At 38.4% G+C, this 15,266-nt stretch overlaps 2 protein-coding genes and 1 pseudogene across 3 annotated transcripts; 1 reads left to right on the top strand and 2 right to left on the bottom strand.

The window, feature by feature from the left end:
* Window positions 1-1,067: 1,067 nt before the first annotated feature.
* On the top strand, window positions 1,068-4,725 carry LOC108863003 (pentatricopeptide repeat-containing protein At5g61990, mitochondrial). The gene is made up of 2 exons (XM_018637290.2): window positions 1,068-4,254; window positions 4,376-4,725. Exon 1 carries the CDS (start codon window positions 1,219-1,221, stop codon window positions 4,150-4,152), a length of 2,934 nt encoding a protein of 977 aa, XP_018492792.1. The 5' UTR covers window positions 1,068-1,218; the 3' UTR covers window positions 4,153-4,254; window positions 4,376-4,725.
* Window positions 4,726-4,841: 116 nt separating this feature from the next.
* LOC130505648 (ADP-ribosylation factor GTPase-activating protein AGD1-like) lies at window positions 4,842-10,244 on the bottom strand (annotated as a pseudogene).
* A 574-nt stretch (window positions 10,245-10,818) lies between these two features.
* Window positions 10,819-15,149, bottom strand: LOC130505649 (uncharacterized). 2 transcript variants are annotated; one of them, XM_057000249.1, is made up of 14 exons: window positions 14,997-15,149; window positions 14,748-14,859; window positions 14,581-14,647; window positions 14,373-14,483; window positions 13,983-14,178; window positions 13,745-13,830; window positions 13,476-13,671; window positions 13,081-13,192; window positions 12,773-12,900; window positions 12,402-12,608; window positions 12,196-12,305; window positions 11,693-11,822; window positions 11,361-11,510; window positions 10,819-11,239 (listed from the first exon to the last, which is right to left on the bottom strand). In XM_057000249.1, exons 2-14 carry the CDS (start codon window positions 14,839-14,841, stop codon window positions 10,994-10,996), a joined length of 1,833 nt encoding a protein of 610 aa, XP_056856229.1. In that variant the 5' UTR covers window positions 14,842-14,859; window positions 14,997-15,149; the 3' UTR covers window positions 10,819-10,993. The 2 variants fall into 2 exon arrangements, with proteins under 2 accessions (XP_056856229.1, XP_056856230.1); XM_057000250.1 differs by having other exon boundaries at window positions 14,748-14,855; window positions 14,997-15,139.
* Between the last annotated feature and the right edge of the window lie 117 nt (window positions 15,150-15,266).

Genomic DNA, 15,266 nt, shown 5'->3' with positions numbered 1-15,266 from the left:
ATAAATTAAAATTATAACTTTAAAATTTATTAAAATGTTTACACCTCAAGAATCTCAAGATCAGCGTTACTTTAAAGCAAGTTTCATCCATAGCCAAAGAAATGTCATCCATAGCTTATCGATTCTCTCTATTGTTACAAAATAATTTATTTAATTAGTCACAGCTAATAATAATTGGAATGAAAAATTAATAATAATTTTGATGATAATAAAAGTGATTGTCTAAGGGGTCTGGCATATGTTTGTTAGATGAGTTTCATGACTAAAAACTTATTATCTCCTTAAACATTTGTTATTTTTTTAAAAAAAAATTTCCTATGTTTCAATATATATATAATGTTTTAGTTAATTGCGTTGTTGTTTCATAATAAATGATGTTTTTACATATTTAGATAATTCTAATTTTATATGTAAATTATGTTTTTATTATGTTGTTTATAATTAAATAAATTAGTTTGAATTTATATTTTTGATAATTTTTTTGAAAAGGTAAAATTTTAATAATAAGCAAAACTTCATTTATTAAGAAATTGCGAGAGTAAATAAAAAATTGTTAATTATATTACAAACGCGGTTAAACACACGATTTCTTTCGACCTGTCACGTATTTTTATTAACAAAAAATCATATACGATCCATATTAAATATGCACCCATATGTAGTAGAATTAACTATAACACGTTTTAGTGTTAGTCCACGTTTACCCATACCGGTCGACTTTTCTGGATTTGGTTTGGCTTTCATATCAAAACAAAATAAGAAAGAAACTTGGTCAAACCATGCATTTCACACACTATGAATTTGGGTAAACTTTATTTGATCAAAAAAAAAAAAAAAAGAATTTGGGTAAACATTCATGCACCATTTGAAATTCCCACTCTAGTGGGTGTGGATCTTCATCATATCTCTCCCATAACCTCTCTCTCTCTCTCCATATATAAATAAATTTCTTGAGACCTACACAATATTATTATTTAATTCGACAAATAATAACAAAGCACTTCGTAAGAACCAAATTTTATAAGCGGAAATGCAAAACAAACATACCAATGATCAAAACTTCCCTAACTTATCGCGGACATACATTTCGGCTTGTTTACGTGCCCCGTAACTGTTTGGGCTCAAAAGCCCAAATAACAATGGGCCTATCGAATATTTTTTGTTCGCATCTTAATTTAATCTTCGCCGACGAGTTTTGTTGAATCTCCGGTATCGGAGATGAAGATAGGCTCAACGTTGTTCAGGAGGAGATGTTTACTTCTCCGATCGTTTTCCGCTCACACCGTGAAACCTCCCGACGCATCAGCCGAAATCGCGGGAATCCTCAACAAGGCGAACTGGCGCGACTCTTTAGCGTCTTCGAATCTCGCGGCGGAGATTAATCCCGACGTCGTCCTCTCCGTTTTGCGATCAAAACGCGTCGACGATCCAGCTAAGCTTCTGAGTTTCTTCGATTGGGTGGATTCTGAGAAGGTTACGGAGCAGAGACTCGATTCGTTTTCGTTTCTTGCTTTAGGTCTGTGTAGCTTCGGTAGTTTAGGGCAGGCTCGTGGTGTTGTGATCCGGATGATCGAGAGGAAGTGGCCTGTAGGTGAGGTTTTGAGCTCGGTTGCGAGGTGCTCGCGAGAGGTGAGTGATGGCGGCGGAGTTGTATACGGGATCTTGATCGATGTGTATATTGAGAAAGGTTGTTTAGATGAAGCTGCTTTTGTGATTACAAACATTAAGGATTTGGTTCTTGATTTGGCAAGATGTAATCATTTGTTGGATGCGTTGTTGAAGAGGAATCGGATGGATTTGTTTTGGGATGTGTACAATGTGATGGCTGAGAGAGGTTTAGTGTTTGATGTGCAAACTTATGAAAGGTTGATTGTTGCACATTGCAGAGGTGGGAATGTTGACCTGGCAAAAGGTGTTCTTCGCGAAGCAGAGGAAAAAGTTGGGATGGTGTCTGTGACTGTGTATGGTTTGGTAATCGAGGCGTTGTGTGGAAAGGGAGATGTGGATGAAGCTCTTGAGGTGAAGAAGAGGATGATTATCGAAGGATTGGTGCCATCGAAGCAGTCATTTAATGTACTTGTAGGTGGGATGTGTAAGCGGAAGAGAGTAGATGATGCTATAGCGCTGGCGGTAGAGATGAATAGTGCTGGTGTATTTCCTGATAATTTTACTTACAGTATACTGATTGAGGGTTTACTGAAGGGGAGGGATGCAGAGGCTGCTAATGGACTGGTGCGTGAGATGGTTTCTCTTGGGATGAACGTTGATCCTAAGATTTATGATTCTTTTATCTGTGTGATGTCAAAAGAAGGGGCGATGGAGAAGGCAAAGGCTCTTTTTGATGGGATGATTGCATCTGGAGTGACACCAGGTGCTCGAGCTTTTGCTAGTTTGGTCGAGGGATACGTTCAAGGAAAGAATGCACTTAAGGGGTATGAGTTACTTGTTGAAATGAAAAGGAGGAACATTGTCGTATCTCCATATACTTATGGTACAACGGTTAAGGGCATGTGTTCTTCTGGGGATATCGATGGAGCTTATAACATTGTGAAGGAGATGGGTGCAAGCGGTTGCAGACCCAATGTGGTTATATACACAACATTGATCAAAACCTGTCTCCAGAAAAGTAGGTTTGAAGATGCAGTGAGGATGCTTAAAGAAATGAAGGAACAAGGGATCGCACCAGACACATTTTGCTACAATTCCCTTATAATTGGCCTTTCAAAGGCCAAAAGGATGGACGAAGCAAGGTCTTACCTGATTGAAATGGTCGAGAACGGATTAAAGCCTGATGCCTTCACCTACGGGGCTTTTATCAGTGGATATATAGAAGCGGGGGAATTTGCATCCGCAGAGAAATATTTGAAAGAGATGCTGGAATGTGGTGTGGTTCCAAATAAGGTATTGTGCACGAGTCTGATCAGTGAGTATTGCAAAAAGGGAAAAGTAATTGAGGCGTGTTCAGCATTCAGGTCCATGGTTGAACAGGGGATTCCAGGGGATGCCAAAACATACACTGTTCTTATGAACGGTCTCGTGAAAAACGGTAAAGTAAATGATGCGGAGGAGATTTTCCAGGAAATGCGTGGAAATGGTATAGCACCTGATGTATTCTCTTATGGTACACTCATTGATGGGTTTTCTAAGTTGGGAGATATGGAAACGGCTTCTCGTATTTTTGACGAGATGGTTCAAGAAGGTGTGACACCTAACGTCATCATATACAACATGCTGCTTGGTGGCTTTTGCAGATCTGGTGAAATCGAAAGAGCTAAAGAAACTTTCAACGGAATGTCAGGAAAAGGTTTCCCCCCTAATGCAGTGACTTACTGTACAATCATAGACGGGTGTTGCAAATATGGGGATCTAGCGGAGGCTTTTCGGTTATTTGACGAGATGAAGCTAAAGGGATTAGCTCCTGACAGTTTTGTGTACACGACACTTGTGGATGGGTGTTGCAGATGGAACGATTTGGAAAGAGCTATAACCATCTTCGAGACAAAAGAGATGGGTTTCGGTTCTTCTACAGGCCCCTTCAATGCTTTGATCAACTGGGTTTTGAAGTTTGGAAAAACAGAACTAAAAACAAAACTGATAGATATGGTGATGGATGGGTCGCTTGATAAGCATGGCAAGCCCAATGAAGTAACATACAACATCATGATAGATTATTTATGCAGGGAAGGGAATTTGGAAGCTGGAAAGGAGCTTTTGCAGGACATGAAGAAGGCAAACCTGATGCCTAGTGTTGTAACTTACACATCTCTTCTAAACGGGTATGATAAAATGGGTAGAAGATCTGAAATGTTTGCCATATTCGACGAGGCTATTGCCTCAGGAATTGAACCAGACAGCATAATGTACAGTGTCATCATTTCTGCTTTCCTGAAAGAAGGGTTGAAGACAAAAGCACTTGCGTTCGTGGATGAAATGTTTGCGAAGAACGCTGCTGTGGACGGGTGTAAGCTAAGTATATCAACATGCCGGGCTCTGCTCTCTGGTTTTGCTAAAGTGGGGGGAATGGAGGCAGCTGAGAAGGTTATGGAGAATATGATTCGTCTCAAATATATTCCCGATTCTTCGAGTGTAGTTGAGTTGATTAATGAGGGTATTTCTTCAAACGAGAGGATGGAAGCAGATGCTGCTCCATAGAAAAGCCAAAACCAGATATATATATCCTCCTTTTTCGTTGTAGCTAAAAGAGAGACGGCTGGTTTACCGCAAATCTCGTGACCAACTTGAAATTGCCTGAAGGTAACATTGATACTAAACCCTGATCTAGTCTTTAAAAGCATCGTCCTCTCACTTTTTGATCCTCTTACAATCAGTCTCCATCTTCTGAATGCCAAGCTTTTGTTTGTGTGACCGGATCCAGGTCTTACCCAAACCTAAAGCAAGCTGGTTGGGCATGATATGTCATTGTTTATTTCTTCTGTTACCGTTGAGAATCTGCAGTTGCTGTTCCTGGAAGAGCTTATGTCTGCCCAGAAACTCTCCATTTGCTTCAGAACGGACTTGCCTTGACCTATTCATCATATGATGACACACAGAAGTTGATGATGAATGGGATGACTCATCTGAGCAGTTTAAACTGCAATTTCCTCGATTTCTTATAGCAGAGGATCTTGTTTTGCGGCATTAAATCTGCATTTCTAGGTTTGTACTCGATGTTACAATGAAGTCATTAAAATTTGCAATTACAGTTTTTGGGTTAAGATAACACAAGATCTGAACCAAATACCAAACCGAATCTCATTATACTAATGTTCTTGATTCATTAATATGAAAAGATGACAATCCACAAAAAGTCCGTCTGAAAACATAAGCTGAGCAGAAGAGGAAATGGTGAGTTTGTCTTTTATTACACAAACAACAGAAAACAGAGGTTTCCATCTTACAGAACATACAAACCCAGACACTATGTACACCAGAGTGTCATCAACCTAGCAAGCACCAAAGAAAATCTACATGCATTCTCTACGCTCTTCATGAACAAATCGCCGGTTAGATGGGCAAAAATATGAGTACCAAACCCCAACTAAAAGAGAGCAACACTCTTCTAGTCCTATAACCTTTTTCTGCTTCCGTGTGATAAGCAGCAAATCAAATGTCTTCTTTTTTTGCGATTCATTGTCATCTTTTGGAGTCTGTTAATAAAGCAATTAGTTCGCTGTCATTGAGGTCTGTCTCTAAAGCATATTTGACCGGTGTGTTACTGTCTTTATCCTCAGCATTTGGATCTCCTCCCCTGTCATTGAATCATTGCACCACACTTATAATATCTGTCAAAATTTTAAAGACCAGCACACTAGTAATAAGCAACTGAAAGATGAATTTACCTCATCAGTAGCAACCTCGCAATTGCATACCTCCTGCTGATGATACAATGATGAAGTGGAGTCCGACCTTTCGAGTCCGTTGCGTTTATCTTTGCACCATACTGAAGCAACAATTCCACCATACCGATATCCGCAGAAAGACAAGCAAGGTGAAGCAGAGAGCAGTCCTTTGAAGTTTCTTCTCTAACCATACTCTTCCCTTCCGTTCTCGAGTTAGCACATCCCTCTGGATTCTCCTGAAACTCCTCTTCAATTCTCTTGAATTTGGCTGCAAGGGTCTCCTCCTTCGCCTCCATTTGCATCATCTTCGACAAGGGCAAAGACACGGTGTACGATGCTTGTCCACGTAGAGCATTCACATCTGCTTGGGAGCAGACGATGTGTTTGTAAACTGATTTCTTGTCGTTGGCACGCACGTTCTCCCAAATCTCTTGAAAAACTGCCTGGAGATGCTGACTGTCTGTTGCTTTGCGGACAAATATCCTCTCTGAGTACTGGAGTTGGGCAATGGACAAGAAAGACATGAGATCTTCATTAAAAAATCTTTGCTTATTAACCTCACTGACTGATATTTAATAATTACCTTTGCGTGGATGAACAACTCTTTCATAGATATGGGATCACTGAAACCAGGCTTCCTTGCAAGAAACTTTCTTGGTCGATCTGACTTGGGAGTGCTAATAAGTAAGTATGAAAAGGGGTTGATGACTGTGTAAATATATTGTAAGAAGTAGTTTTGTGTCTGAACAAATACAAGTAGCTACTTACCCCGAAGATCTACTCTCTGAGTCCAACAACTCCTCCCACACTGAGTTTACATATAGGTTACCTAGCGACTGGAATAACGTCAAGACCGATGGTTCCCATACTTTAACATCAAGCGTGAGCGATCTGACCTGCACCACAAGGTTGAATATACTCATACCAAATTTATACTCTTATAATGCTAAAAATTTATAGAGCTACACAATATTATGTCCAATATATATATATATATATACTATGTCCAGTGCTATATTATGATAAAAGAATCTTTAATAATTTCTTTTGATCATTTTATTCTTTGTTTACTATTTGTGATAAAAAAAAAAGAAAATTAGTGCTACCTTAGGAAAATTTTCTAGTTATAATCACATTAATAGCTAAAATTAAAATTGTAAATCAAATATATTAGTTATTTTGAATATTGATGGATACCAAATAGTCCATGGTTAATTTCGGATAAATATTAACCAATTCGAACCATATGTAACGGCTTACCTTTGAAATGTGGACACCAAGGTTGCGATGTACACCAGAACATTCGATACATATGAGGACACCGAGATTCAAAGAGGCCCAATCAGGTTCAGGAGCACCACAGTCCGCACATTTCTCATTCCCGGATACTTTGGTCAACACATCAATTGGCTTTTCAGTCTTTGACATCATATCATGTTGCTGCAAGCACCCTGAGAACCTCGAACGTTTTCCTCCTGTCATGTGATTATTTTCCACGGTGATTTCTCCACTTTCTGCCTGCTCGACATCATTTGGATCTGCTACAGAACCGGAATCACTTGCAGAGAAAGTATCTCCGTCCATTGTAGAAAGACGCTGATCCAGTTGCAAAGTAAATGATATAAGAAAACAGATAAAAAGAAAGATTCAGCAGTATAGTAAAAAAAAAACTTACATTGATTGCTCTTTCAGGTGTCTGGAAACTTAGCAAAGAAGCAATAACTCCAGTTATCTTCTCGATCCAGTCCATCTGATCTTGCGCATTCTCTGCCTACATCAGTTTTCAATAGTTATGGTTAGTGGCAGGGGACAAAAGAGATAGAAGTCATGTTGTTCTCCCCTAATATATATTACCTGCAAAGTATAAACTTTTGTAGGCGAAATAATCCGAAAGCAGAATCTTAGATCAGTCTGATCTGCATCAACTTTGATAGTTGAGGTAAGCAGGTTCACAGTGTGACGTGCAACTGGTTTTTCATCAACGTGATAATGAGAAGACAACCACCGACTTAGCAGACCAGGACTGTTTTCTGAAGTTATATTCTTCTGAGAAGCAGAACGGCTTCCATTTCCCTGATGCATAGGCCAGTCATGGATGATGCTATACATCACCATATGTTTTCTCAAAGAAGTATATAAATAAGAGTAGAGACAAAGTCGATATTAACTAGTATATATAAAGGAGATGGGTCAATCCACTTATCACCAAACTTACTGGAGACCAATTCCTTCGCTTGCGGTAATAGTATAGCATCCCACGGCTATCAAGGATAAAGAACCTTCTTTTCCAGTCACCTCTCAAGTTTGACGAACGTTTAGAAAGATACCCTTGTCTTATAGTCTGAACCTGTAAGACCGTAAAAAAAACAAATATATAAAGACAAAACAGTGTAAAGACAAAAAAAAAGGCATTATTTCTTTACCTTTCCTTTTGCAGCAGATTGGCATTGCATGACAGCCTCGATGACTTTTTGTGAGTTTCTTGAGTTGTGTCTCATGCCATCCCCTGTTGGAGAACCATTTGATTTTCTAGCATCTCTATCAACTTGCCTTTGGTATTCCTGCATCTTTTCATTAAGTGATGCCGTTTCATAGTTTGCACATTCTCTAGACTGGTGTGCATAAGCCAACACCTGCAATAAAAATTTCCAATTAGCTATTGGAATTTATATCACTTGGATAATAAGAAACAAAAATCAAAACTAAAAAAAAGAATCATATGGTATAATGAGTCTTGTATTATATCCACACACACCTGATTAATAAAAGGTTCCATTTGATGTAGTAGCTCATATCCCTGAAAAAGAAAAATCACTTGTGAGAAAGTGAATCAAGTCATTCCATGTCAGGAAAACAGGAAAAGAGATATCATTGTATCATCCATTGTCCTTTGCTTGCCTGTTTGAAGAAACGGAGGTGAGCATCCATTGTCAGGCTGACAGCTTCCAAAAACTCAAACCTCTTTTTAGCTTCTGTATTAGAGAGTGCACTAACCTGTGCCAGGAAGAAGAGAAAGCAAACGTTATGAATAAGCCAACACCATGGAGGAGACTCACAAGGAATTAAAATTAAAAAAAAAAGGTGCTCTACCAGATGAAACCGGGCTTGCTCGAATGCTGTTCTTGCGCTATGTAGGTCCTGGAAATGTCTCTCTCAACCAAAATAAGTTTTATCCAGAAAAAAAAGAAGAAGAAGTGAATGTTATCTATGACTCACGAGGATGTGTACATACATACATACCTCCTCGATGGTGGCAGCCACATCCAATCTTGTACTCTTTCTTAATGAAAGAAATTTCTCTCGTGCCTGTTTTCATTCAGATGCACATAAAATGAAGATACAAACAGACCGAACAAGAAAAAGGTTGACATATTACGAATGAGTCAGTTATACTTAAGGCACCTGGTCGTATACAGTGGAAGCTTTGTCAAACCGTTTACGTGCTTCCTGGTGTGAGAAAATGTTTTTGAGCATATATATATAAATATATATATGTAGAATGCAAGAATTAAAAATCAGGAGTGAATGATTACTATGTACCTTAACTTCTTGGACATCAACATTCACAAACTGATGCAATCGGTCATTCAGCATATGTTCTACCTGAAACGTGCATTCGTTAAACATGAAGTGAATTGGACGAATATAAAAAATAAATCATCTCTCTAGTAAAAGAAACTCATGCAAGGAGATTAGTAGTAGTAGTAGTAGTAGTAGTAGAAGTAGTAGAACCTGGGAACGAAGAACATCCTTGTATGTCCCAATTTCACGTAGAGCAACATTGAATTTTGTCATTACAGGACCTTTAGACAGAAAAATATGTAAAATGAAGTAGTGTTTCAGATGATTAGTAAAATGACAGTGAAAGGAGAGGATGGTACCTACCTCCAAAAGCAACGCAGAGGGGATCATCATGACCACCACCGAAAGATTCAAGTGCATTTACAAAGCCAACGTCTGCATCATACCCTTCTCCAAGTCCCTCCCTTAATAATAAGCCAAAGAAAAATCACAGTCTAGAGAGAGAGAGAGATATATATTTTTTTTTTTTTTGAACATTTGAGAGAGATATATTTTGTTCTAACAAAAAAGAATAGAGTGAAATGAGAAAGAGAGAGGGTTTGTACGTATATTTTCTGCATCCCTTATAGAAACTTGAGCATCGCAGTCGTAGGACCTCCGCACTCTCTTCCATGCATTGCATCTGTTTCACCACAAAAATAAAAAACTTTACAGGTCAACCCACAATTTTTATTTTTATTTTTATTTGAAAAAGAATGAACAGTCTGAAGTGAAGAGATTGAGATCAAATAGCAACAAATTAAAGAACATCTCAAATTTATCATGATTGTTGATTCAGAGGTCAACAATTACACTTTGACATGTAGAAAAACTACATTCACAATGCATCGATCTGGAATTAAATTTTATTCAAACAGAAGCATATATAGAATCAGGCACGAGAGAGAAAGATTACAGAGAATCATCTGCTCCTCTCTCTCTCTGTTGAGCAGTGGAATCGATCAAGGACCACAAAAACAGAGACGATCTTAACGGTTTTAAGGAAATCAAAAAAAAAAAAGAAGAGAGTGAAAAAACCTGTTGCCGAAACATGGGGGAGTCATCTAGCTTCGCGAAATGTTGCATTGGTTTCACAGGGACACCCCAGCACGATCCTCCTCCTTCTTCTTCTTCTTCTTCACCGGAGACTCGGATACAGCTAATTACGGTGTTTTTTTCTTTTCTTCCCAAAACGGAAAGAAAATAGTTTTGGAAAATCAAAAGTTTCTTTTTAGGAGTGAGAAAAAATCTGGGCGGAAAAATAAGATCGTGCGATGGAGAAAAACAATTTCTACTCTTTTGTTGTGGTGGTGGTGGTGATCGTGTACAAAAAACCTTTGAAACCTTCCTTGCCTGTCACTCTTTAAAATACTTCTTATCAAATAATAACCAATTACATTTGATATATTATGGATAAACAACGTTAGATATGATGAAACTTAACAATATTTTTTTTTATTGAGAATGATTAGCTAATTGATGATTGATTAGGTAAAGAGGGATCATAGATTCCCGCTACTCCAAATTTTGTAAATTGAGAGAGATAGATTTAAATATACTTTGCTTTGCAGCACATAATAAATTTTAAAAAAGGCAGGAAATACATAGCAGTTGACTTTGAAAATCCCCTAATCGTGTAAGAAACTCATTAATACACTTTTCTTTTTCAACGAATATCCCTGCCTTCTTTTTTTGTGCATCATTTCCAAGATACATAAAAAATTTAAGTCAAAGTAAACTTTATAGTTTATACAGTACACACATAGAACCTCAAAAACCGTAACTTTTCTTGGGTCAAACTAGAACCTAACTAACAGACTCGAATGTAATTCGGTTGAACAGATATAACCGTTCGGGCTTTCACTCTTTCTCCAATGCTTAAATCAATGTGACGTTTTCCTTACATAACCAACTAAAATGTCCAAAACAAAACCTCAAAGTCTCATTTAAAGGAAAAGCCAATTGTGATCCTCGGTCTAAATTGTAAATAAATAAAACTTAAAAAACAAAACTCAATGTATTTGACTGGTTTAAAGAGCAACAAAGAAGTTTCACAGTTTGGTAAAGGGAAACAGAATAAAAGATTAACTTTTTCAACCTGTGGTGGAATTTCGTCCGCCCCAGAGACGGCTGATGAAACCTCTCTGGACTTTCTTCTTCCTTTCTTCAAGTGCCGGGAACTCAATGCAATTGTAGGCCAGGTCTAGAACAATTGGGTTCCGTGGTATTGACTGGAACGCAGGTGGAAACCTTTCAATCTTTGGTGCCATTTTTGCGTTCCCATCTCCCACTGCTGATTCATACACCTCCAGTTTATCTACCAGGTATTTCTCCTCCACCTGAGGTTGTTTAACATTAACAAAGGTTTAGTCATTCAGGAGGATGGCCTTATATTGATCAGAAATTAGATTTTTGTACCATCAGCCACCAATCAACAATGTATCCACGGGGAGATTGTACCTTTGTGGCTTTATCGTTTAGTGATATGGTTGAGATTTTCTTTGATAGGTTCTCTGGTGCCTTCTCTTCCTCCATGATACCGGTCGCATGTTCTATGCAACTATTAGCTCTGCATTCCTTGCTCAGTGCCTTCAGTTCCTGGATTGTTCCCTGAGAAAGAAAATAGTCAAAATTAATACTACCTTAGTGATTATCTATGATAATATGAAACGCCTAGCATGCACCATGCCTGTACTTACACCATCAACATAGTACCATTATCCTGTCGACATAGAACTGCTATCCAATGACAAATTTATGAGGTAAAAAAAAAAAGAATGATAAGTGGATACCTCATCTTTCTTTGCTGTGCTCTGAAACTTGCCCAGGGCATCTTCAGCTAGAGAACGAGCTCGACAATATAAGGCATATGCTTCAACCCTTTTTCCTGCTAAACTATATGACTTTGCCAAGTAGAAGCACCTGAAATGAGATTCCACAAGATATCATAAGCTAACTTGATCAAGGGCGATGATAAGTAAGTAGATTAGAAAATAACACTTTTTATTACGTTTTCCTCAGATGGAAAGCACTGTGTTGAATATCTCGAGACAGTAGCTAACGAATCTAATAAGTGGTTCTATTATAGACAAAAAAAAGAGAGTAGGTGAATAAGATGACTAACGAGGAATATAATTCCTTAACGAATACAATTTACTAATATTAAGGATTGGATGAACGGCTTGGAGGAGTTTAACTCTAATAAAAGATGCTAAAATCAAATGAAGGATAAAGGAAGCCCACAACTCAACTGCAATCATCCTACAAAATACAGTAAGGTGGAAGAAGAACTAACCTTTCAGCACGAAAGGCTAAGCTTTTGTGCAGACACTCTTCTTCCAGGGCAATCTCTTCAGGTTTCCTGTCTCTTCCAGAGCTAATGAGGTCAGAAAGATCAGTGACATTCTAAAAAAAGAGAACAAAAGGTTAGGTCTGCTCGATGGTTTAACATACAAAATTCGCTTCTGAGACAAAAAAAAAAACAGTTGAACAATGGTTAACCTGTAACAGAAGGTCATACAATCGAACAAGCTCCTCAGGCTTGGTAATCTTTTCAGTTTTATCATCACGTTTCCTGTTCAGTTTACTCTTTGCTATTTTAACCAACAACTGGTTCCTTTCAATGGTTCTTTGTCCTAGCACAGCTCCAACAGCTTTGTCCAGACCATTTAGATCATCTTTAACGGATTCAGCATTTCCTGCACTTACCTAAAAATAGTATACTCATTAAAATCAATCAAAGAAATAGTAACGCATCACAAAACAGATACTCTTTACTCTTCAACAAACTTGTCTACACTTCCAAAAATCTTCAAAAGGTTATTCGGTGAACCAAATCAATAAATTAGCGTATTCCCTGTAAACTCACTCACCAAGTCACTGCGTATGGTGTTCCGAGCATCATTATATGCAGTGAATAATTTATCATATATGGTCAGTTTTTTCTCTGCAGTGAGAGATTCTGCTCCTGGACCCTGTAGCTCCTTCTCAAAGTCTTGGGCTGAACGAAAATGGAACAAAGGGTAAGAGCCTAAGAGAAGTGCTCAGTGTCCAATCAAAGCAGGTTATATTAAGAGGGTAACGCATAACAGAAACTACATAGTAAAGGTAAACCAAAATTGTCCCAGATCATAATTAGTCAGCATAACAGAGTAGTTTAAAAAGAGAGAATTGGTCGAACCTTTTAAAATAGAAACCCGAGATTTTGGGTTGGAAACTGGAAATCTGTAGCCAAGCCAATTAAACTCTGTAAGAGATGCAGCTTGTTGAGATCTGGCCTCTTCCATAGCAGCCTATGCGGCAAGTGAGCAATATATATCATATTAATCCGAAATGTCTGAGAGATCAGAGAAAGAGTTAACCACTAAACCATTGCAAGACATTCAAGAGTAGCCAATATCGTATACATGTAATTAGTATTTATGTGTTGGTCACAGGTCAAAAGCGGACTCTAATGGCAAAGCTAGCAAACAAAAATGTTATGCTTCAGTAACTATGCGGACTATTTAAACATGTATATACAGTTAATCACTTGCTTCGGTGGTGAGGCTGACAGAAAATGATATATGTGCGTACCTCTATCTTTGCTTTGAAAAGATCCAATGCAGGACCTTCCATCTCATCAATCTGAAGTAGTTCAGATGTCTGCAAGTTTGATTTGCCAATTTTGAGTTGGCAGTATCGAATACTGGGGTCAAGCTCCTCAACCCGTTCCCGACAAAGAACTTGGTTCTCTAGATCACCATATTTCCCGAGTTCCGCATAAACAGCACTGCGACAGCGAATAATTTTCAGAAACAAAACCTAACAAATTGCAAAAAGTGGGATCCTGAACATAGACAAACCTGGCGTTTTTGAAACATGACAACGCAGTTTCCCAATTTAAATCTTGCTCAAACAACAGGGTGCCTTTCATATAGGAAGCATATGCCTATACAAGCGTAAGACGAAGTATGAAGACTCATGACGTCCGTTTATAGAGTACACATAAATTTTACACGAAGTGACGAAACAACTAAGCTAATAGCCTAAAACGTTAGGTCTGATGTATGTTCATGAAAACATTTGGGATCACCGAAATACCTCAGCTTCCAAAGATGTTCTGGAGTCTGTCTTAATAGAGCTCAGACTTGAGAAAAGCGAAGCCCATTTTACTGCCTTCCGCAGCCTACCGATTAAATATATCCGCTGCCTTGCATTAGGCCCATCTGGTAGCTGTCTTTTTTCCATTGCATGGCTCCATGCTCTTTCCGCCATATAGAAAACCACATGGAGGAACCTATACAAATACAAACATTAACTCAATCATAGGTATGTGTGTACAACAAAACCACTTATAGTGGAAGGAACAACTGAGCCTTCACAGTTTTCTAATTTCACGGTCAACATATAATCAAACCAAGTCAGGAAGTTCTGTAAAGCAAATAAAACATCTCAAAAAATCAAAATCTTCAGGTTGGAAGGATAATATACCTAACATCAGTGACAGTTGATTCAAGGATGGCACGGCGAGTGTATTTACCACGACCATGAGTAAACTTCAAGGACTTGTAAAGCCTCCTCAACCGTGCTGAGCAATACCTCCTAACACAAACAAGATAACACAGATTATATATAACATCGCCCAAGCCTTCTTCAAAGACCAGGTAAGCCAATAAAATTAGGGTTTCCATAATGATACCGATAGCGAGCATAGTCACCACGACGCAGACCATGCTGCGACTGAGAAGTTTTCATCAGCTGCAGAACTGAAAATAATCCAAATGCATAGAGATTGATTCACAAATTGTCAAAATTCGAGATTCCTAGAACATGCAGAGATACTTATTCATGAATAATAATACTAACCATTCATCGAGAACCTGGGAAGGATCTGTTCAGAGCCGTCCGATTTCGGATCGTCGATCTCCATTGCTGACATCTCGTTCTCCTTCTTCCCCATCAATCCACTGAACCCTAGCTAACAATAAAAAAAGCACACACCAAAACGGATCAATCCACCACGGGCGATAAAATAATTGAGGGATTCATCGAATAAACAACAGCAAAAAAACACAAATCGTAAAAATGTAAGACAGATTTAGCTCAGCCAGATACTTTTGATTCGGTGAGAGGATTTCACGGCAGTGAATGTGGAATGTTCCGATGGCGACTGCGACGGCGAGTATGTGATGCGAGCGAGTTTTCAGTTTTCGATCGATGACGAGCTAAGTGCACGAAGAGAGGGCGAACAGGTGGTAATCTGGTCTAGTCTAGTATTGTTTTATCTGGGCAGATATGGGCCTCGAAGCCCAGGCCCATATGTTAAGTATATCTTGCAACTGATGTTTTGAGTGCAACAAAGATTAATTTGGGATACTTTACCTT

This window comes from Raphanus sativus, unplaced genomic scaffold, assembly GCF_000801105.2.
Source record: "Raphanus sativus cultivar WK10039 unplaced genomic scaffold, ASM80110v3 Scaffold2455, whole genome shotgun sequence".
In the NCBI taxonomy this organism is placed as follows: Eukaryota; Viridiplantae; Streptophyta; class Magnoliopsida; order Brassicales; family Brassicaceae; genus Raphanus; species Raphanus sativus.
This window is presented reverse-complemented; position numbering and strand designations above follow the sequence as displayed.

Coding starts and splice junctions, on each gene's coding strand:
- LOC108863003 (XM_018637290.2), top strand. CDS start 1,219: ATGAAGATAGGCTCAACGTTGTTCAGGAGGAGATGTTTACTTCTCCGA.
- LOC130505649 (XM_057000249.1), bottom strand. CDS start 14,841: ATGGGGAAGAAGGAGAACGAGATGTCAGCAATGGAGATCGACGATCCG. Junction 13,672..13,744: donor TCATGTTTCAAAAACGCCAG/GTTTGTCTATGT, acceptor TCGCTGTCGCAG/TGCTGTTTATGCGGAACTCG. Junction 11,511..11,692: donor GCACAGCAAAGAAAGATGAG/GTATCCACTTAT, acceptor TTTCTTTCTCAG/GGAACAATCCAGGAACTGAA.